Consider the following 23,644-nt stretch of genomic DNA (forward strand, 5'->3'; position numbering starts at 1 on the left):
GCGACTGTGTTTGGTGACAAACCAAGTTTCTTCAAACTCCCAAAGAAATATAGCTGCTGTCATGCCTTCTTTGTAATTGCATCAATATTTTGGGCCCAGGATAGATCTTCAGAGAAGTTGACACCCAGGAAATTGAAACTGCTCACCCTCTCCACTGCTGATCCCTCAATGAGGACTGGTGTGTGTTTCCTCGACTTCCTTTTCCTGAAGTCCACGATCAATTCCTTGGCCTATTGTTGTGACGCTATGCAGCCAGCTGATCTGGCTCATTCATGTACGTGTCCTTATCACTTTCTGAAACTCTGCCAATAATTCTGCAGGCAAATTTATAGATGGCATTTGAGCTGTGCCTAGCCACACATTCATGGCTGTAGAGATGGCAGAGCAGTGGTCTAATTACACAATCTAAAAGTGGCCAATGTTGATTGTCAGTGAGAAAGAGATGTGATTTCTGACCTGCACTGACTGTGGTCTCATGGTAATGAAGTCAAAGATCCAATTGCAGAGAGAGAGAGGTACAGAGGCCTAGATTTTGGAATGTTGATTAGAACTGAGGGTATTGTGTTGAATGCTGTAATCAAACAACAGCACCTTTTCATCAGTATTCCTATTATCTAGGTGATCCAAGGCTGTGTGGAGAGCCGGTGAGATTATATCTGCTGTAGACCTTTTGTGGCAATAGGCAACTTGCAGCATGTTGAGTTCCTTGGTTAGGCCAGATTTGATCCTGGCCATGACCAGCCTCTTAAAGCTTTCATCACAGTCAATGTGAGTACAACTGGGTGACAGTCTCTGAGGCAGCTCACCCTGTTTTCTTTGGCACTGGTTTGATTGTCACCCTTTTGAAGCAGGTGGCAACAGTGAGAGATTGAAGATGTTCTTGAATACTGCTGTCGGTTGGTTGGCACAGGTTTTCAGTGCTCCACCAGGTCCCCCATCAGGGCCGGTCACCTTGCAAGTGTTTACCTTCTTGAAAGATATTCTGCCGTCAGCCTCTGAGACAGAGATCACAGGGTCACCGGATGCTTCAGGGATGTGCACAGGTATAGTTTTATTCTCTCTTTCAAAGCGTGTAGAAAATCCATTGAGTTCACCTGGGAGTGAAGTGTCACAGCCATTCATGATGTTAGGTTTCACCTTGTGGGAAATAATGGCCTGCCAATCCTTCCGGAGCTGACGTGCATCCAATAACATCTCTAACTTCAAAATTGTTTTTCTGATCTTAAGTTAGTCTCCATCAGTTGTACCTGGATTTCTTGTATAGTTCCGGATCACCGGTCTTGAATGCCACAGATCTAGCATTCAGCAGACTACAAATCTGGTTCATCCACCACAGCTTTTTTTTTAGGAATGTCAGGTATGTTCCCAAAGGCACATACTCACCTACACAGGTCTTGATAATGTGTGGCGTATTCATTCAAATGCGAAGATGAATCCCTGAATATTGTTCAGTCCACTAGCTCAGAGCAGTCCTGTAGGTGCTCTTCCATCTTCCTTGACCATACTTTGTTAGCCGGCACCACTGGTGCTGCGGTCTTTAGTCTCGCCTACATGCAGGGGAGTAGAAGTACAGCCAAGTGATCGGACTTCTCAAAGTATGGGCGTTGGATGGTACGGTAAGCATTCTTGATGACGGTATAACAGTGGTCAAGTGAGTTGGCTCTTCTGGTTCCACAAGTGATGTGCTGGTAGTTGTTCAGAAACTTCTTCAAGCTGGCGTGGTTGAAATCGCCTGCAGTGATAGAAGGCATCGGTGCGCAGTTTTGTGATGGCTAATTATGTTGCTCAGCTCAATTGGAGCCTGCCTGGTGTTGGCCAGAGATGGAATGTACACTGCTACCTGGATGACAGCAGAAAACTCCCTCAGCAGATAAAATGGACAGCACTTGACCACTAGATGTTTGAGGTTGGGTGAACAGGATTGAGACAGAACCACTACTTCTGTTCACCACGATGTGTTAATCATAAAGGATAATCCACCTCAACAACCTTTTAAAGACTTAGTTGTCCTGTCTTTTCACTGGCAGGTGGTAAGAGTGAGCTCCCTCACCTCTGCCCCTCTGACCCTCAATACAGATGCCCCTCATGGCTGTGTACTAAGCCCCCTCCTTTACTCTCTGTATACCCATGACTGTGTCACCACCCACAGCCCCAATCTGCTAATTAAATTTGTTGACGACACTGCATTGATTGGCCTAATCTCAAACAATAATGAGGTGGCCTACAGGGAGGAAGACACAGTGGTGTCAAGAAAACAACCTCTTCCTCAACGCCACAAAAACAAAGGAGCTGGTTGTGAACTACAGGAGGAATGGAAACAGGCTAACCCCTGCAGACATCAATGGATCTGGGGTTGAGAGGGAGAACCGCTTTAAGTTCCTTGGCATCCACGTCACCGAGGATCTCACATGGTCTGTACACACCAGCTGTGTGGTGGAAAAGGCACAACAGTGTTTCGTTCACCTCAGACAGTTGAAGAAGTTTGATGTGGGCCCCCAAATCCTAAGAATTTTCTACAGGGGCACAATTGAGAGCATCCTGACTGGTTGTATCACTGCCTGGTATGGGAACTGTACCTCCCTCAATCGCATGACTCTTCAGAGAGTGGTGCGGACAGCCCAGCGCATCTGTAGGTGTGAACTTCCCACTATTCAGGACATTTACAAAAACAGGTGTGTAAAAAGGGCCCAAAAGTTCATTGGGGACCCGAGTCACCCCAACCACAAACTGTTCCAGCTGCTACCATCTGGGAAACAGTACCGCAACATAAAAGCCAGGACCAACAAGCTCTGGGACAGCTTCTTCCACCAGGCCATCAGACTGATTAGTTCATGCTGACGCTACTGTACTTTTTTGTTATGTTGACTATCCTGTTGTACATAATATTTATTACAAATTACTATAAATGCACATTGCACATTTGAACAGAGACGTAACATAAAGATTTTTACTCCTCATGTATATGAAGGGTATAAGAAATAAAGTCAATTCAATTCACTCAGCTGCATCACTGCATCCGAAATGGCCCATGTTCTGTGAAGTAAAATACACAGTAGTTCCTGATATCCCTCTAGTACTGCAATCTTGCTCTGAGGTCTTCAATGTTATTTTCCATAGACTGTCATTCCAGAGAGTGTTCTCGTGAGCCTCATCTGGAGCCTCTCCAATGCCAGCACATCTTTTTTTAGATAAGGGGCAAAAACTTCTCACAATACTCCACATGCAGTCTAACCAATGAGTTTACATCCTTGCTTTAAATTCTAGTCCTCTTGAAATGAATGCTAACATTACATTTACCTTCCTTGCCACCAACTCAGCCTTCAAGTTAACCTTTAGGGAATCCTACACAAAGACTTCAACGTCCCTTTGCACCTCTGATTTCTGAATTTGGTCCCATTTAGAAAAGAGTCTACGTCTTTGTTCCTTCTACCAAAGTGCATGAACATACGCTTCCCTACACTGTTTTCAATCTGCCATTTCTTTGCCCGTTATCCCAATCTCTCCAAGTCTTTCTGCACTTTCCCAACTTCCTCAACACTATCTGCCCCTCTGCCTATCTTTGTAGCATTGGCAACCTTGACCATAAAGCCATTACTTCTATCATCTAGATAACTTGAAAAGAAGCGGTGCCAACACCCACCCCTGAGGGACACCACTAGTCGCCGGTAGCCAACCAGAAAGACTCCCACTTTTTCCTACTCTTTGCCTCCTTTCAGTCAGTCAATCATCTAGCCATGCTAGTATCTTTCCTGCAATACCATGGGCTCTTAACTTGTTTAGCAGGCTCATATGTGGCACTTTATTAAAGGTCTTCTGAAAATCCAAATAAACAACATCCACTGACTCTCCTTGGTCTACCCTGCCTGATATTTCCTCAAAGAATTCCAACAGAATTATTGATTGATTAACATTGAATGATTTAAAAGAGAAAAATGTGTTTGAATCCCAAGTGATGGAATAAAACACATTGCTAACTCCCAAGACAAATGCCAAGTTAGATTTATACATTATTATATTTAATATATTCTCTGAAAACTCCAAGTTTATTGCTACTCTGGCAGTTGGCTAATTGGTGAGCCAAAGAGAATCAGATATTTGCCTGCACACTAAAGATCATGAATAGTAATATTTCAGTGTCTTTTAGATTCCAAGTTCAATTTTGCTTTATCAGCTCCACAAATAAGCCAGGAATGAGAACAATCAAAGAACCTGCTACCTTGAGCTGTATTCTAAATACAGTACCTCACCATCACAACTTATCCTCCTTCCTTCATCTTCAGATAACCATCCCCTGCACAGAAAAATCTATAATATAAAGATGTATTCTCTAATGTTTATTGGATATATGATGTCAAATATATAGCTTGGTCAGAAGTCCATTCTGCCTCAAATAAACTGAAAGATTATGTGTTTTTTTAAATCATTAAACTTCCATTGAGGCTTTTTGTTTCCTTCCATTTCCTTCTCATGGATGACCTGCTTTCACTCCAGGAGTAGAAGATATCTTTATACTTTACTTTATTGTCGCCAAACTAGAACATGCAATCATCACAGCGATATTTGATTCTGCGCTTTCCGCTCCCTGGATTACAAATATTAAATTTTTAAAATAACAAAAATTAGTAAATATTAAAAATTTAAATTATAAATCATAAATAGAAAATAGAAAAATGGAAAGTAAGGTAGTGCAAAAAAACCAAGAGACAGGTCCAGATATTTGGAGGGTACGGCCCAGATCCGGGTCAGGAATATCTGCACATGAATATTTTAATGTGGGATGCACATTACACCCCAACCACAATATACTTTTGACAGAGTGATGTTGGAGTTTATCAGCTAGAAGATAATTAGATAGGAGGCACTGTTGTACAGAATCACCCCACACTGTCTCACTATATGCACTAATGGACAAAGAGGAGATCTTGCCCAGACTATGCCATGGCTCCTTTAAGTATATTGTGTTGCACAAAATGGTGGTATATCAATTGGGACATTTTTCTTGTACACTTTATAGCTGATGTGGCTCCAGAAGACCAGACTGAACCGAAAGAGAAAAAAATGGCAAAGGGAAATTGTGCTCACCTAGATGGAAGGAGGAAGAATTCAATATTAAGCTAAAATGAGCCCAGATGGAATATATTGTTTTTCATGGATTTAAAATGGCAGGCAACAGGGAGGTCAGGGTTACACAGCAGAATGAATGCAGATGCTTCACAAAGTGATTAGCTAATCTGCATTTGCTTTCTCCTAAGTACTGGAGACCGCACTGTCAGCACTGAAAGCAGTGCACTAATGTGGGACATGTGCAAGTGATTCACTGCCTGGAAAGAATATTGGGAAGGAAAGAGATGAAATGACAGGTGGTTTACCTCCTACAGTTGCAAGGGAAAGTCCCTGCAGAATTTGAATTGTTTTTCATCAATTTAAGTAATTAATGTGCTATTGACTTTAAAGAAATATTACAAAACCTTGCTCAGCTGAGATGCATACTGAACTTTTTTTAAAAAATCAGATGAGATGTGTTTGCAGCTGGGTTGGGGGGGGAAGAGAAGATTAATTCACCACAAATTTAACCCATTTTATTCACTGTACTAATATAAACCTGCTGAAACCTGTTACTGTTGGGACACACAGGACTTAGAGAGAGTCAGTCAAATTGCGTCTCACATTCTAAGTTTCTTTTAAAGCAAAAGCACAGCCTGAAATGTTGGTATTCTTCCACCTCATATTGCTTTATGAAGGAAGAACAAGGCAGGGGTGGGGCCGATGCTGGAAGGTGATAGGTAGAACCAAATGATACCAGCAAGTGGTGGAGGGAGGTATGAGTAATGGTGAACAAAGGTGAGTGTATTTGGGAGGAGAACACCAGGGGTTACCTGAAATTGGAAAACTCAGTGATCATCCCATTAGGTTTCAAGCTACCCAGATAGACTATAAGATGTAGTTCTTTCAATTTACATTTGTGGTTACCATAGCAACGGGGAATGCCTAAGATGGAGCATTCATTGGGGGAGTGGGAGGAAGAGTTAAACATGAATACCACTGGAAGTTTAAGATACCTTTAATGGACAGGGCAGGTGCTTTTCAAAACAATTACCTAGTCTGCACTTGGTCACTTAAAGATAAAAAAACATATTGAGAGAGAAGGCTGAAAGGAGTGCAGGGGAATCTCTACCTCACCTAGAGGGGCTGTTTAGGTCCCTGGATAGTGATGAGGGAGAAGGTGATGGGAGAGGTGGTATACCACCTCCATTTGCTGTGGAAAGTACTAAGGGGAATGGGGAAGATTGGGTGAGAAGATATGATTGGAAAAGGCAGACAGGGAAACAGTGGTCCCTGTGGAAAGCAAAATGAAGGAGAAAAGGGAAGACGTGATTCTGGTTGTATCTGGTAATTATAGCTAGAAACCCTTCTTATGAAGATGTAAAACAAACTGTACAGACAATGGCTTTGCCAAATTCCTAAAATTGTTTCAGAATTTTAATAGAAGAATAGGAACTACTTAAAATGTGTGTTGCTTTCTTGTGTATAAAGTGGGATGGTTAGCAAAGTTTTTCAAAGTCTGGAGAGAAAATATCAGTAGCTCTGCAACACTATCCTTTGATTGCATGTCCCCTGTGCCTTATCTTTTGATGATTTCAACAGTGTGTATCATTTTGTACTCCAGAACTCCAAATGGCTTTGAGCTTTAGAATGTGGTATCTTTGGCTTTCCTCATTGCTGTGGTGAGAGCAAATAACTTTAATGTACTGAATCAGAAATTGCACTTAGGGGATCTGTAAGAAACCAAATCAACAAATACATCATGTTCATCAGATAACCACAATATCTATTCCTGTTTATCAAGAAATAAGCTATAGTATTTATTGACATAAATACAAATAAAATAAAATAAAATAATTTGTATGAATGTTCTATATTGGAGACCAAGTTGGGTGATAATTACCTCTTTATGACTCCCTTATAGCAAAAGTTCAAAGTAAATTTATTACCAAGTACATGTATGTCACAATATACAACCCTGAGATTCATTTTCTTGTGGGCAATCATACTAAATACAAGAAACACGATAGTATCAATGAAAGACCACACCCAACAGGGCAGGCAACAACCAATGTGAAAAATAACCTGTAAATACAAAAAGAAAGAGAAAGAAAAAGAAATAATAATAAATCAATAAGCAATAAATACTGAGATCAAGAGCTGAAGGGTCCTTGAAAGTGAGTCCATTTCAGTGATGGGTTGAGTGAAGTTAACCCCTCTGGTTCAAGAGCCTGATGGTTGAGGAGTAATAACTGTTCCTGAACCTGGTGGTATGGGTTCTGAGGCTCCTGTACTACCATCTTGATGGCAGCAGTGAGAAGAGAGCATGGCCTGGACAGCGCTCCATGTAGATGTGCACAATGGTGGGCAGGGCTTTACCCATGATGGACTTGGCCATATCCATTAAGTTTTGAATGCTTTTCTCTACAAGGGCAATGGTGTTTCCATACCAGGCTGTGATGCAACCAGTCAATATACTCTCTACCACACATCTATAATGTTTGTCAAAGTTTTAAATGACATGCCAAACTTCCAAGAAAGCAGAGGCACAGCCGTGCTTTCTTCATAACGGCACTTACATACTGGACCCAGGACAAATCCTCTGAAATTATAACACCAAGGAACTTAAAGCTGCTGACCCTCTCTACCACTGAGTCCCCTGATGAGGACTGGCTCATCTACCTCTGTTTTCATCCTTCTGAAGTCAATAATCATCTCCTTGGTCTTGCTGACACTGAGTGAGACGTTGTTGTTGTGGCACCACTCATCCAGATTTTCAATCTCCCGTCTATATTCTGATGTGTCACCACCTTTGATTCAGCCAATGACAGTGGTTTGTTGGCATACTTAAATGTGACATTTGATCAGTGCTTAGCCTCAAAGCCATAAGTGAGTAGAGCAAGGGACTATGGGAAGGTATCAGTAAAGGATAAGCACAAGAGGGCATAGTTTTAAGGTGCTTGGAATTAGGTTTAGAGGAGATGTCGGGGTAAGTTTTTTACGCAAAGAGTGGTGAGTGTGTGGAATGTGCTGCCGGCGGCAGTGGTGGAGGCGGATATAACAGGGTCTTTTAAGAGACTCCTGGATGAGTACATGGAGCTTAGAAAAATGGAGGGCTATGGGTAAGCCTAGGTAGTTCTAAGGTAAGGATGTGTTCGGCACAGCTTTGTGGGCCGAAGGGCCTGTATTGTGCTGTAGGTCTTCTATGTTCTATGTTTCTATGACTGAATATATAAGTGTTTGGATGGACAGAAACTGGGGATATTCAACATGGCTTTGTGCATGCTAAGTCATGTCTAACCAATCTTAGAGGAAGTTACAAGGGAAGTTAATGAAGGCAAGGCGGTAGCTGTTGTCTACATGGACTTTAGTAAGGCCTTTGACAAGATTTGAGATGTTGGTCAAAAAGGTTCAGTTGCTTGGCACTCAAGATGAGGTAGTAAATTGGATTAGACATTGGCTTCGCAAGAGAAATATGAGAATGTTTGTAGATGTTTGCCTTCCTGACTTGAGTCCTGTAACGAGTGGAATGCCACAGGGATTGGTGCTGGGTCCTTTGTTATCAATATCAATGATGTGGATGAAAATGTGGTTAACTGGATCAGCAGATTTGCAGGTGACACCAAGACTGGGAGCATGGTGGACAACAAGGATCAACTTACACAAGAAAGGCATTAAGAATAAGCCAGGAAATTATAGGCCAGTGAACCTGGCATCAGTAATGGGAAGGTATCAGTGGACAACAAGGAAGACTATCAAAGCTTGCAGTGGGATTTAGACCAGCTGGAAAAATAGGCTGAAAAATGGCAGATGGAATTTAATGTAGATGGATAATGAGGAAATGGCCAAAGCTTTGAATGGCTATTTTGTGTGTGTCTTCATAGTGCAGGTCACTTCTAGCAGGCTGAAGAGAGATGATATGGATGCGATGGGAGACGGGGACCTCGATACAATAGCTATCACTAAAGATGTAGTGCTGAGCAAACTTGCGGGCCTAAAGATAGACAAGTCCCCTGGTCCTGATGGAGTGTGTCGCAGGTTACTGGAAGAAATGGCAGAAATTATAGCAGAGGCATTGGTGATAATTTACCAAAATTCTCTGGACTCTGGGTAGGTCCCAGTGGATTGGAAGATGACAAATGTCACACCACTGTTCAGGAAAGGATGTAGGCAAAAGGCAGGTAACTACAGACCAGTTAGTTTATCATCTGTAGTTGGGAAAATGCTTGAAGCTATCTTTAAAGAAGAAATAACAAGGCATCTGGAAAGAAATGGATCCATCGGGCAGACACAACATGGACTCAGCAAAGGCAAGTCCTGTTTGACAAATTTACAGAAGTTCTTTGAGGATGTAATGAGGGCAATAGACAGAGAGAAACAAATGGATATTATTTACTTCGATTTCCAGAAGGTATTTGATAAGGTGCAGCATAAAAGACTTATCCATAATGAGGCTGAGGTATTAGCATGCATAGATTGGTTAACTAACAGAAAGAAGAGAGTTGGGCTCCATGGGTGTTACTCTGGTGGTGAGCAGTGTGCCGCAGGGGACAGTGCTGGGTATGCAACTGTTCACGATATACATTAACGATCTGGAAGAGGAGACCGAGTGTAGTGTATCTAAATCTGCTGATGACACTAAATTGAGTGGAAAAGCAAATTGTACAGAAGATACAGAGAGTCTGCAGAGAGCTACAGATAGGTTAAGTGAGTGGGCAAGGGTCTGACAGGTGGAGTACAATGTTGATAAACGTGAAGTCATCCACTTCGGAAGGAAAAATAGAAGATCAAGTTATTATTTAAATGGTAAAAAACTGCAGCATGCTTCTGTGCAGAGGAACTTGGGAGTGCTTGTGCACGAATCACAAAAGGTTGGTTTGCAGGTGCATCAGGCTATCAAAAAGGCAAATGGAATGTTGACCTTCATTGCTAGAGGGACTGAATTTAAGAGCAGGGAGATTATGCTGCAACTGTACAGGGCACTGTAGAGGTTGCACCTGGAGTACTGTGTGTAGTTCTGGTCTCCTTACTTGAGGAAGGATATACTGGCTTCAGAGGCAGTACAGAGGAGGTTCACCAGGTTGATTCCAAAGTTGAGGGGGTTAGACTATGAGGAGAGATTGAGTTGCCTGGGACTGGACTCGCTGGAATTCAGAAGAATGAGAGGAGATCTTATGGAAACATATAAAATTATGAAAGGGATGGATAAGATAGAGACAGGAAATTTGTTTCCACTGGTAGGTGAGACTAAAACTTAGGGACAAAGCCTCAAGATTCTGGAGAGTAGATTTAGGATGGAGATGAGGAGGAACTGCTTTTCCTAGAGAGTGGTGAATCTGTGGAATTCTCAGCCCAATGAAGCAGTGGAAATTACCTCAGTAAATATATTTAAGACAAGGTTGGATAGAGTTTTGCATAATAGGGGAATTAAGGGTTATGGGAAAAAGGCAGGTAGGTGGAGAAGAGTCCATGGCTAGATCAGTCATGATCTTATTGAATGGTGGAGCAGGCTCGACGGGCCAGATGGCCGACTCCTGCTCCTATTTCATATGTTCTTATGTTTTGGCACATTGGCCTTCATAAATCAATGTATTGAGTACAAGAGCTGGGATGTTATATCAAAATTGTATAAGACGTTGGTGTGGCCTGATGTAAATAAGATTGAAAGAGTGCAGAGTAAGTTTACAAGGATGTTTTCAGGATTTGAGAACCTGATTTATAGAGAAAGGTAGAATAGGTATGGACTGTACTCCCCAGAGTGTAGGAGATTGAGGGAAAATTCCACAGAGATATACAAAATTATGAGGGGTATAGATAGAGTAAATGCATGCAGGCTTTTTCTCTGAGGTTGGACGAAACAAGAACGAGAGGTCATGAGTTATGGGGTGAAAGGTGAAAAGTTTAAGGGGAACATGAGGGGGAACTTCTTCATTCAGAGGGTAGTATAAGAGTGGAATGATCTGCCAGCGTGAGTGATGATAGCCAAGTTGATTTCAACATTAAAGAGAAATTTGGATATATTCATGGATGGGAGGAATATAGAGGCCTATGGTCTGAGTGCAGGTTAATGGGACTAGGCAGATTAATGGTGCGTCACAGACTAGATGGGCCAGATGGCCTGTTTCTGTACTGTAATGTTCTATGACTCCATGACTCTATAATGTAATGAGGCCTAGGACTTGAAGATTAACGATTAGTTTTGAGGGGATGATAATATTGATTGCTGAGCTGCAGTCAATGAAGAGCATCCTGATGTCTGCATCTTCTTGTCCAGATATTCCAGAATCAAATGAAGAGAAAATGAAATGGCATTTGCTGCTGACCTGCTGTGATGGTAGGCAAATTGTAGTGGATCCAAGTTGCTTCTTAGCCAACCCCTCAAAGCATTTCCTTACAATGGATGTAAAGCTACTGGATGATAGTCATTGAGGACAGGTTAACTACTTTCTCAGGCACTGGTATAGTTGAAGGCTGCTTGAAGTAGGGAAGTAGGTGGATTAAAGATAAGTTAAAGATATCGGTGAACGCTCCAGCTGGTTGATCAGCACAGGACTTTAGTACGTGGCCAGGTACCCCATCTGGGTTGGATGTTTTCCATGGGTTCACCCTCCTTAAGGATGTTCTCACGTCAGCCTCAGAGACTGAAACCACAGGGTCATTGGGTCTGTGGGAGTTTGTGAAGGTACCTCTGCGATTTGATGATCAAAGTGAGCATAAAAGGCATTGAGCTCATCTGGGAGTGAAGCCTTGTCACCTATGTCACTTGGTTTCACTTTGGAGGAGGTGATAGCATTCAAGCCTGTTGAGCATCCTTCAGTGATTCAAGAGTTGCCACTTCACACAGTGCAGCACAAAGAAAATAACCGTATAACCATATAACAATTACTGCACAGAAACAGGCCATCTCGGCCCTTCTAGTCTGTGACGAACTCTTACTCTCACCTAGTCCCACTGACCTGCACTCAGTCCATAACCCTCCTTTCCTTTCCTGTCCATATATCTATCCAATTTAACTTTAAATGACAACATCGAACCTGCCTCAACCACTTCTGCTGGAAGCTCATTCCACACAGCTACCACTCTCTGAGTAAAGAAGTTCCCCCTCATGTTACCCCTAAACTTTTGCCCTTTAACTCCCAACTCATGTCCTCTTGTTTGAATCTCCCCCACTCTGAATGGAAAAAACCTATCCAAGTCAACTCTACCTATCCCCCTCATAATTTTAAATACCTCTATCAAGTCTCCCCTCAACCTTCTACGTTCCAAAGAATAAAGACCCAACTTGTTCAACCTTCCTCTGTAACTTAGGTGATGAAACCCAGGTACCATTCTAGTAAATCTTCTCTGTACTCTCTCTAATTTGTTGGCATCTTTCCTATAATTTGGTGACCAAAACTGTACACAATACTCCAAATTTGGCCTCACCAATGCCTTGTACAATTTCAAAATTACATCCCAACTCCTATAATCTATGTTCTGATACCAGCATATCTGAGGCCAGCATACCAAAAGCTTTCTTCACCACCCAAAATAGAAAAGATAAAGAACAAATAATAATAATAAAACACAATAAATATAAGGTAGCTTATATACATTGATCGTATGTCCATAAAGTGACACCAGGATGTACATAAGGTGACTGATGGAAAATAATAATGTGGTGGTGGAGTTAGTGGGTGGTGGTGTTGATCAGCCTTACTGCTTAGGGAAAGTAACTGTTTTTGAGTCTGGTGATCCTGGTGTGGATGCTACGTAATCTGTCTCTTCTGGAAGTGGGATAAACAGTCCCTGAGCAGGGTGTGTAGGATCCTTCGTGATGCCTTCCCGGCACCTTACAGTATATATGCCCTTGATGGCAGGTAGGCTGATGCTGGAGGTAGATTGGGCAGTTTTGACTACCCATTGTGGAGACTTTCTGCCTACTGCCATGCAGTTTCCATACCAGGCAGTTAAGCAGCTTGTTAGGATGCTGTCTGCTGACCATCTGTAGAATGGTGTGAGTACGGATGTACAAAGTCCAGCTCTCTTCAGCCTCCTCAGAAAGTAAAGGCATTGGTGAGCTTTCTTTACTGTGTAGGAACCACTTTCTTTACTTTCTGGGACCATGAGAGGTTGTGTGTGATGTGCACTCCCAGGAGTTTGAAACCACTTCCACTGCTGTGCTGCCAGTGTAAAGGGGAGTGTGAGTGGTACGAGTGCTCCTGAAAACAATAACCTTTTCCTTTGTCTTGTTGACACTAAGGAAGAGGCTATTTGCCTGGCACCAGGCCTCGAGCTCTTCCACCTCCTCTCTGTAGGCCGTCTCATCGTTGTACGTGATGAGCCCCACCACATTCGTGTCCTCAGCAAACTTGATGATGTGATTCCCTGGGTGTTTGGCCATGCAGTCACGTGTGAAATTTTTTTCAGCTGCTAATTCTCTCCAGGCTTGTTCTGCACTTTTTCTTGTGGGGTATCATTAAGTGAATTGTGCTTTCTTTTACAAACACAGACAAAAGATATTTGTTTAATTTTCCTCGTATTTCCTTCTTTTCTAATATTTCTCCTGTTCAGCCTGTAAGAGAAACCCCATTAACTTGTGCTAATCTTATACTGTTACATATTTATGGAGGCTGTTACTGTCTTTTTATGTTTCTCACTAGATTGGTCTCATATTCCACCTTCCCTGTACTATAAATGTCATGTTCTCTTCCTGAAATCTGAAAAGTTTCCAATCCTCAGGCTTACTGCTCTTTTTGGCAACATTAAAATGATTTTGCTTTGATCTGGTACTATATTTGTTAGCCAATGTATGATCAGATTCCAGTGGCTTTCCCCCTTAAAATGTTGTAAACTCTGACTCAAATTGTCTTCTGCATTTATATTTCTCCCCTGCAAACAGACATTACTTTTGCCTGTCTCACTCCCCTCCATTGTCCTTTCTTTATGCCTTTCTAAATTTCTCCTTGTATAGGCTCTCCTGCACCTTCAACACCACACCCCCCCCCACCCTCATTCTCACCCCACTTACTTTGGTTGAATGCTCATCTACGATCCTTTGTACTCACTTCTCTGGGACCCAGTTCCCACCTCCATTCAAATGAAGCTTGACACAATGGAGGGCTCCTCTTCTTAATGTCCCATTAGTTGTTTTCTACCATACTAATCTATAAGCCATGCAATCACATGGTGTGAGCAGAATTATCTGCAGCTTAATGTGAAAAAGACTAAGGGGCTGGTGGTAGACCTGAGGAGAGCTAAGGCACCGGTGACCCCTGTTTCCATTCAGGGGGTCAGTGTGGACATGGCGGAGGATTACAAATACCTGGGGATACGAATTGACAATAAACTGGACTGGTCAAAGAACTCTGAGGCTGTCTACAAGAAGGGTTAGAGCCGTCTCTATTTCCTGAGGAGACTGGGGTCCTTTGACATCTGTCGGACGATGCTGAGGATGTTCTACGAGTCTGTGGTGGCCAGCGCTATCATGTTTGCTGTTGTGTGCTGGGGCAGCAGGCTGAGGGTAGCAGACACCAACAGAATCAACAAACTCATTCGTAAAGCCAGTGATGTTGTGGGGATGGAACTGGACTCTCTCACGGTGGTGTCTGAAGAGAGGATGCTGTCCAAGTTGCATGTCATCTTAGACAATGTCTCCCATCCACTATGTACTGTACTGGTTGGGCACAGGAGTAAACTTAGCCAGAGACTCATTCTACCGAGATGCAACACCGAGCGTCATAGGAAGTCATTCCTGCCTGTGGCTATCAAACTTTACAACTCCTCCCTTGGAGGGTCAGACACCCTGAGCCAATAGGCTGGTCCTGGATTTATTTCCATCTGGCATAACTTACATATTATTATTTAATTACTTATCGTTTTATATTGCTATATTTATACATTCTTGGTTGGTGCATCTGTAATGAAACCCAATTTCCCTCGGGATCAATAAAGTATGTCTATCTATCTATCTATCTATCAATTGAATCTGATTGAATCTGAGTTAGTGGCGGAGGCAGATACACTAGTAAATTTGAGAGACTACTAGACATGTATATGGAGAAATTTAAGGTGGGGGGGTTATATGGGAGACAGGGATTAAGGATCGGCACAACATTGTGGGCCAAAGGGCCTGTACTGTTCTATGTTCTGTGTTCAATGTTCTATGAATCTGTGTCAATTTGCATGTAACCCATTGACTCTAACACTGTTGCCCTGACTTTGAAACTGAAACCTAACAGGGCATACTTATAAACACAAAAAAACCTGCAGATGCTGGAAATCCAATGCGACACTCACAAAATGCTGGAGGAACTCAGCAGGCCAGGCAGCATGTATAGAAAAGAGTAAACAGTCAACGTTTTGCGGCAAAACCCTTCGTCAGGACTGGAAAAAAGATGAGAAGTCAGAGTAAAAAGGTGGGAGAGTGGGAAGAAGTACATGGTGATAGGTGAAACCAGAAGAGGAGGGGGTGAAGTAAAGAGCTGGGAAGTCGATTGGTGAAAGAGATAAGGGGCTGGAGGAGGGGTAATCTGATAGGACAGGGTAGAAGACCATGGAAGGAAGAGAAGGAGAAGGAGCTCCAGAAGGAGGTGAAAGGTTAGGAAAGGAGATGAGGTGAGAGAGGGAAACAGGAATGGGGAATGGTGAGTTGGGGGTGGGGTAATTACGGGAAATGCGAGAAATCAATGTTCTTGCTATCAGGTTGGAGGCTACCCAGACAGAATGCAACACGTTGCTCCTCTAACCTGAGTGTGACCTCATCATTGCAGTAGAGGAGGCCATGGACTGGCATGTGGGAATGGGAATGGGAAGTAGAATTGGAATGGGTGGCCACCGGGAGATCTTGCTTTTTGTGGTGGACAGGGCAAAGGTGCTCGATGAAACAGTCTCCCAATCTACGTCACAGTGGGAAGCCAATACTGGGAGCATTGGATACAGTAGAGGACCCCAACAGACTCACAGGTGAAATATCGCATCACCTGGAAGGACTGTTTGGGTCCCTGAATGGGAGGAGGTGACTGTTTACTCTTTTCCATTGACGCTGCCTGACTTGCTGAGTTCCTCCAGCATTTTGTGTGTGTTCCTTAGGGCATACTTATAACAGAACCTCCTTCTAGTCTTATCCACTGTATGTAGGTGTTTTCATCTGGTTCTTGACAACTGAATCTTTCCCTTCTCATGTCAAGTTCCTCTCCAAACCCAAGAAGCAACCTTAAAACAGTTTAGTGTTTACCCAAGTAACTATAATGACCTCTGTAGCACAATACACCTATCAATTCCTCCAACTTAAATGCCTCTTGTACCTCTGCCTATGCTCTTTCTGCCTGCTGTCTCTGCTTTTATTCAGACAGGCTGCAAGAAATGTTTCCTACTGGACCAGTGTGAGGGCAGAGACTATCTTCTGAATCTCGATACCTAGCTCACTCACAGTCACCCTTCCTGTGCAAGTGATAACTAGTCCTGCCACATTTAATTTTGGTGTGATTCCTCTTGAAAAAAGTGTAATAAAGTTGCCATGGAGTCGTGCAGCCCAATATAGAGGCGTTTTTGCTTAAGTACATTAACCCCCTTTGCCTGCATTATGCCTTCCTGTGCCTTGCCTATTTAAGTGCCTATCTGAATGTCTCGAATCAGAAATTGAATCTGATTTCACAGTTTCCTCTGACAATGTTCCAGATATCAATTATTCTCTGTGTCAAAAAAATTTCCCTTCCTTAAAACTCCTTTCTCTCATCTTAATTCTATACCCTCTGCATTTTAAGACCCTTAGCATGGGAAAAAAGTTGACATCAACCCTATCTAAGACTCTTATAATTTTGTGTACTCTATCAGACCACCCCCCTCTCCAGGAAAAATAAACCCAGCCTGTCCAATCCCACTCCATAGCTAAAGTCATCCAATCCAGACAACATCCGGATGAATTTCCTCTGAACTCTCTCCAATGCATCCATCTTCCTAATGGATAAATGGTGCAATCTCTGACTCCAACTCAAGAGCTTTGAGTTTGTTTATTTCGTGCAGACGTGGTCACTGGGGATCTCAATAGTTTCCATCTGTTCCTACAGACTTCTGACAACACACATCACCTATTCTGCTCTGCCTACCTTATTTTAATTATTTATTTAGTAATTCAGTTAACATTTGAATATTAATAATTGCTAATCATAATATTATCTAGCTTTGAAACTAGCATCCTAATTAAGTTTTGAATAAATTTATATGGTGGTTCACAAGGGAGCCAAGGGAGCCGGCTGGTGGCATAGTGGCATCAGCGCCGGACTTTGGAGCGAAGGCTCCCGAGTTCAAATCCAGCTGGCTCCCTTGCATGCTTTCCATCCGTGCTGGGTTGAGCGTCGAGCTAGAAACTCAGCCTCGTAAAAATAAGAAAGCCTGCTAAAAAAAAGTGTCATGACGGCATCCCGATGACTCCACTCGGAGTTAAGGGCCGCCTTCTTCTTCTTCTTCTTCTTCCTCTTCTTCCTCTTCTTCCTCTTCTTCCTCTTCTTCCTCCTCCTCCTCCTCCTCCTCCTCCTCCTCCTCCTCCTCCTCCCCTCCCCCTCCCCCTCCCCCTCCCCCTCCCCCTTCCCCTTCCCCTTCCCCTTCCCCTTCTCCTTCTCCTTCTTCTTTCATCACTTAAGACAACCCCTCAAAAATGGAGGAATGTGCAATGGAGAATATATTAATTGGCTGCATCAAAGCATGGTATGGAAGCACCAATACCCTAGAATGGAAAATCCAACAAAAAGTAGCGGATATGGCCCAGTCCATCACGGGTAAAGCCCTCCACACCATTGAATGTATTTACATGAAACACTGTTGCAGGAAAGCAGCATCCATCATCAGGAACTCCCACCATCCATGTCATGCTCTTTTCTCACTGCTGCCATCAGGAAGAATGTACAGGAGCCTTAGGACTCTCATCACCAGGTTTAGGAACAGTTATTACTCCTCAACCATCAGGCTCTTGAACCAAAGGGGATAACTTCACTCAACTTCACTTGCCCCATCACTGAAATGCTCCCACAACCTACAGACTCACTGTCAAGGACTCTTCATCTGATGTTCTCAATATTTATTGCATATTTATTATTATTATTATTATTATTAATTTCTTTTTGTACAGCTTGTTGTCTTCTGCACACTGGTTGAAAGCCCAAGTTAGTGCAGTCTTTCATTGACTCTATTATGGTTATTATTCTATTATGGACTCATTGAGAATGCCCACAGAAAAATGGATCTCAGGGTTCTATATGATATATATATATACATACACACTTTGATAATAAATTTACTTTAAACTTTCAACTGATCTTCCCAGATACAATACCACAAATACTGAGCCATTTTTCAATACTTGATTGCCAGTGCAAGTGAAAACTATAAATTTCCAACAATCAAACAGTAAAACAAAATTAAGCAAGCAAATATTGAAAATGAAATCAACCCTTGATTTATCAAAGCCCACAACTCATGGTCACAGGCTCTTGGTGGGTAGGACGACCATTGTACAACAGACTATGCTAGAGCAGATTCCTGAAGATGGCAGGACGGGTTGAAAGGGGAGTTTAAACAGTCCAGAGGTTCATGAATTTTATGAGCAAGGACTAATACAAATGCCAAAATGCATGTTGAAGTTTTATGAAGCACAGTTTCAAAGACCTCTAAGCTAATGTGCCCCATTCCGAGCATTGCCCTTCAGCAGAATGTGGTGGCCTTCTAGCAGATGGAAGCAAAACTTACTAGAAAAAGAGTGGAAGGGATAAAATGACAAAACTGGGTTGTTCTGCTGAGAGCAGAACACTGGAGGAAAGTTGAGGAAAAACCATAAGTAGTGAATATATTTATTTTATTGCGAGCTGCAATGCGAACAGGCCATTCTGACCCAATAACCCGCACTGCCCAACCTAACCCTAACCCTAACCCTAACCTAATCACAGAACAACTTACAATGACAATTAACTGACCACTAATAGGCCTTTGGACACTGGGAGGAATCTGGAGCATGAGAAGCAAACCCATGTGGTCCCAAGGAGAACATTACAGGGAGTGGCAGGAATTGAACCCCGGGTCGTTAGCACTGCAAAGCGTTACACTACCCGCTACGCGACCATACTGCCCCATAAATAACTGGCGGGAATACGGAGCGAAATGTGAACTTTCTCTCAGTTAAATTTTGTAAACTTGACTGGAGTCCTGCTGCTGACGTCTCCTCTTTCCCACTCACAGATAGACCAGAACCGCCCGCGGGGAAGCCGTGCTCCTCCGATATCCGTAGCTCCACTCTGACACTGTCATGGTACGGCCCCACGTATGACGGTGGCAGCATCGTTCAGTCATATAACGTGGAAACTTGGAACTCAGAAGAGAAGCAGTGGACACCCCTGACCACCTGTCGCAGTACATCCTGCAGTGTGCGTGATCTAAGCACTGATAAAGAGTACAAATTCCGAGTCCGAGCTGTTAACGTTTACGGCACTAGTGAGCCAAGTCAGGAATCCGATTTGGTCAAAGTGGGAGTAACAGAAGGTTAGCTCTACCTTAAGGGCACCAAAGCAAGTGCACAATCTTTACTTACTCGTGGCACATTTGTAAATATTACGGGGATATTTTCCTATCAAGCTTTCTGCATTCTCGCGAGATGGTGTTGTTTTCATCTGTATTTATTTTTTTTATAATGTTGCTTTCCATTCCGTTGTGCTGAGAAAGATTGCTAGAACCAAATTCTGGGAGTTTTTCTGCATGAAAACAAGTCTTGACCGTCATTTTGCTTTTCTTCCATTACTGTTCCTCCTGACGGTGCCATGATATTAAACTTGACCATCATAAACTGTGATCTGAAACTAAGAGAGTTAGAGTTTCATCACACTCTTTATTTTTAAGAAAAGCTTATTAAATACTTAATAATTTGGGGATTTATTAGCTGTCACTTGTATTTATATTTTTAAGCTTTGACATATTTTAGACATTCAATTACAAAATGATCTAACTTTGACTTATTTAATTTTAAGAACACAAAGATGAAGTTGATCTTTCTGATGATGGTAAGCATATTTTTATTTCTACTCATTTGCAAAATATGAATAAAGCTTGTGCTGCATTATACAAAAATAATTACTTTTCAGATGAGAAAGAAGGCGAGCCAGATTATCGACATGTAACAATCAACACAACTGAGAAGGTTGCAGAATATTATGACATACTGGAAAAAATAGGAACGTGAGTGCCTCTGCTTCTATTTTGACCCTTACGTCACCCTTCCTTGTGATCAGCACCAGTGTGTAAGAACCATTGTCAACTTGTTTACAGGGGAAAATTTGGACAAGTCTTCAAACTTGTTGAGAAGAGAACTAAAAAGGTTTGGGCAGGGAAGTTTTTCAAAGCTTTCTCTGCGAAGGATAAAGAAAATGTGAGGCAGGAGATCAGTATTATGAATTGCCTACACCATCCAAAACTTGTTCAATGCGTTGATGCTTTTGAATCAAGGTCGGACATCGTTATGGTTTTGGAACTGTAAGTAATGACAATTTCCTTTACTTGATTCATAATCCTGAGCGTGGTAACAAAAATCGTTAAGTAAAGCATGCAAATTATATGATTCATACAGTGCAATAATGCAATGTGATGTTTTCCAGCACAAATAATGAACATCTACAGATTTCAAGTCCAGAATGAGATTAATAAAGCCTTTTAGCGTCTGGACGTTACGCATATTGCTGAGGCTTCAATTGAAAGTTGGGCAGGACTTGTCATTGTGATCAGAATCTACTCAGTCTCCAGAGTGTGTGTGAGATTTTAACTCTCAGCCTCAGTTAAGCTGTACTGAACTGTATCCCACATGAAGGATGCTGACAGTGATGGGTATACAGTGCTTGAGTGAGGGGGATCTTTGCTAGTCCAGTGGAGAGCTTGGAACTCTTGAGTAAAGTTGAGTTTATTGTAACACACACAAATACCTGTACACACAGGTGCAATGAAACCTTTACCCGCGGCAGCATCATAATATCATATAAGCAGCAATCACAATTCTTACCAAAAAAAAACATATTTAGAACAAAAGCAAGTCAGTTTTAGAGCAAAGTGATCGGAGTAGTTATATCACAGCGTTGCTAAGCTCTAATGATGAGTAGGGTTTTGCTGGTTGGCTTAAAAACCAAATAGTTGAAGAGAAGTAGCCGTTCTTGAACCTGGTAGTCTGGGACTTCGGGCTTCTGTTTGATGGTAGCTGCCAAAGATGACATAGTCCAGATGGTAGATGTTTGATGATGGATGTTGGCTTCTTGAGGCTGCATCTTCTGTAGATACTATCAAGAAAGATATGCCCATGGTATATTGGGTAGAGTTCCTCTTCTCTCGGCACCATGATATGACCAGGCAGGATACTTCCAACAGAATATGTGTAGAAGATGGTATGTCCAGCGACATGCCAAACCTCCTTAGCCTCCTAATAAAGACGCTCGCACACTTTGTGTGCTGGGCCCAGGACAGGTCATTCTCCTATAAAGTGAAAAAAGGAATCCTGATGTAAAGCCTTTTAAAAATTACTTGTCCCACCGCTGCCTGTAAGGAGTTTAGTACATTCTCCCTGTGATTGCCTGGGTTTCCTCTGGGTGTTCCAGTTTACTCCCACCGTCCAAAGATGTACCGGTGAATTGGTCTTTGTAAGTTGTCCCGTGATTAGGCTAGGGTTAAATCGGGTTGTATAACGTGAAGGGCTGGAAAGGCTATTCCACGCTGTATCTCAATGAATACTGATTTTCTTTTTTTTAAAAAAACCTGCTTTGGATGCTTCTCATCAGTTTTCTGGCAACATTTCTTTCATTCCAGCATCCCAATTTGTTTTAAATTCACACATTGTGGCACAAGTTTGGAATGATGAGCATCAATTATGAACAGTAAATGCTCATTTTATTTTACTGCACCAGTGCTGCAATAAAATACAGCTGGTAGTGAGAAACCCTTGGGAGTGAGAGGCTCTGTGAGCTGGGCAATTAACGATCCTGCGACCACAACACCTCCACCACCCCTGTGCTGATCAGCTTAAAATCCTGGCTTTGGATTCTGAATTGCAGACAGCAATATCGTGTGCCCCATTACACTATGTTGAAACCAATACACGGTATGGGAGATGTGGGAAAATGTTCTATCAATAGTAAATCCAGAGAAAGTCACTAAAAATACAAAGTTTGAGAGGGTGAAGTTTTAAAACATCTTTTATTTAAATAAGATTTTCAGAGGTGAGAAAATACTACTTTTAAGCACCTGATTAAAAGTCTCCGCCCAAAACGTCGACTGTTTACTCTTTTCCATAGATGCTGCCTGAGCTGCATTTTGGGTGTGTTGCTTGGATTTCCAGCATCTGCAGACGTTCTCATGTTTGCGATTCGACTTTTAATCATTGCTTCAAAGTTTCAAAGTACATTTATTATCAAAGTATGTGTATAGTGTACAACCCTGTGATTCGCCTTCCCTCAGGCAGACACAAAACAAAGAAACGAAGAATGGTAGTGTAGTGCTTAGCACAGCACTTTACAGTGCCAGCGACCCAGGTTCAATTCCCGCCACTGCCTGTAAGGAGTTGTACGTTCTCCCTGTGACCACATGGGTTTCCTCCGGGTGCTCCGATTTCCTCCCACAGTCCAAATACCTACTGGTTGGTATGTTAATTGGTCATTGTAAATTGTCCGTGATTAGGCTAGGGTTAAATTAGGGGATTTCTGGGTGGCGCAGCTCGAAGGGTTGTAAGGGCCTACTCCGCACTGTATTTCAATAAATAAATAAATCTGTTCAATGAAATCCCCACACAGCAAAGACCATCAAATACCCAATGAGCGAAAAAAGAACAAACCACGCAAACAGCAAAAAGCAAGCATTCAGCACACTGAACACTAAACATCAAACCGCAGAATCCCCGAAATGGTCAAAGGAGCTAAGGCTACTGTCAGTATATCAGGCGCTGTGTCAATGGCGCATAGAGCCAGTCCGTCGATCAGATTGCGCAAATGGTAAACAAAAACACATGGAGCATGAACTGCAGAGTCCTCAAAAGTGAGTCCACAGCTCAACAGAAAAGTAAATTGAAGAAGATTAAAGTTTTGACAGTGCTTACTTTCAGGAGTAAAATTTATTTAGCCTGCGCACATTGGTGAGGAATGAAATAAATCTGTTATAAGAAGTCATCTCAACTTTGCGCTAATCTGGCTGTCATTTTCTGTGGTTCTGACGTCAAAGTTCGCTCATGAAGTATGCAGATGATACCAAGATAGGTGGAGTTGTGGATAATGAGGTAGGTTTTCAAAGCTTGCAGAGAGATTTAGGCCAGTTAGAAGAGTGGGCTGAAAGATGGCAGATGGAGTTTAATGCTGATAAATGTGAGGTGCTACACTTTGGTAGGACTAATCAAAATAGGACATACATGGTAAATGGCAGGGCATTGAAGAATGCAGTAGAACAGAGTGATCTAGGAATAATGGTACATAGTTCCCTGAAGGTAGACTCTCATGTGGATAGGGTGGTGAAGAAAGCTTTTGGTATGCTGGCCTTTATAAATCAGAGCATTGAGTATAGGAGTTGGGATGTAATGTTGAAGTTGTACAAGGCATTGGTAAGGCTAAATTTGGAG

The 23,644-nt window shown here is 42.3% G+C and overlaps 1 protein-coding gene across 2 annotated transcripts in view; it reads left to right on the plus strand.

Annotated features, from left to right (window-relative positions):
* The window catches only part of LOC140199600 (myosin light chain kinase, smooth muscle-like), a 356,925-nt gene that overhangs the window by 291,251 nt on the left and 42,030 nt on the right, over positions 1–23,644 (plus strand). For both annotated transcript variants that reach the window (XM_072261938.1, XM_072261940.1), the window contains exons 22-25: positions 19,252–19,551; positions 20,034–20,066; positions 20,148–20,241; positions 20,332–20,535. In XM_072261938.1, the coding sequence (XP_072118039.1) occupies positions 19,252–19,551; positions 20,034–20,066; positions 20,148–20,241; positions 20,332–20,535 (631 nt within the window). The remainder of the gene's footprint in view (positions 1–19,251; positions 19,552–20,033; positions 20,067–20,147; positions 20,242–20,331; positions 20,536–23,644) is intronic.

The sequence above is a fragment of the Mobula birostris genome, chromosome 6 (assembly GCF_030028105.1).
Source record: "Mobula birostris isolate sMobBir1 chromosome 6, sMobBir1.hap1, whole genome shotgun sequence".
Taxonomy (NCBI): Eukaryota; Metazoa; Chordata; class Chondrichthyes; order Myliobatiformes; family Myliobatidae; genus Mobula; species Mobula birostris.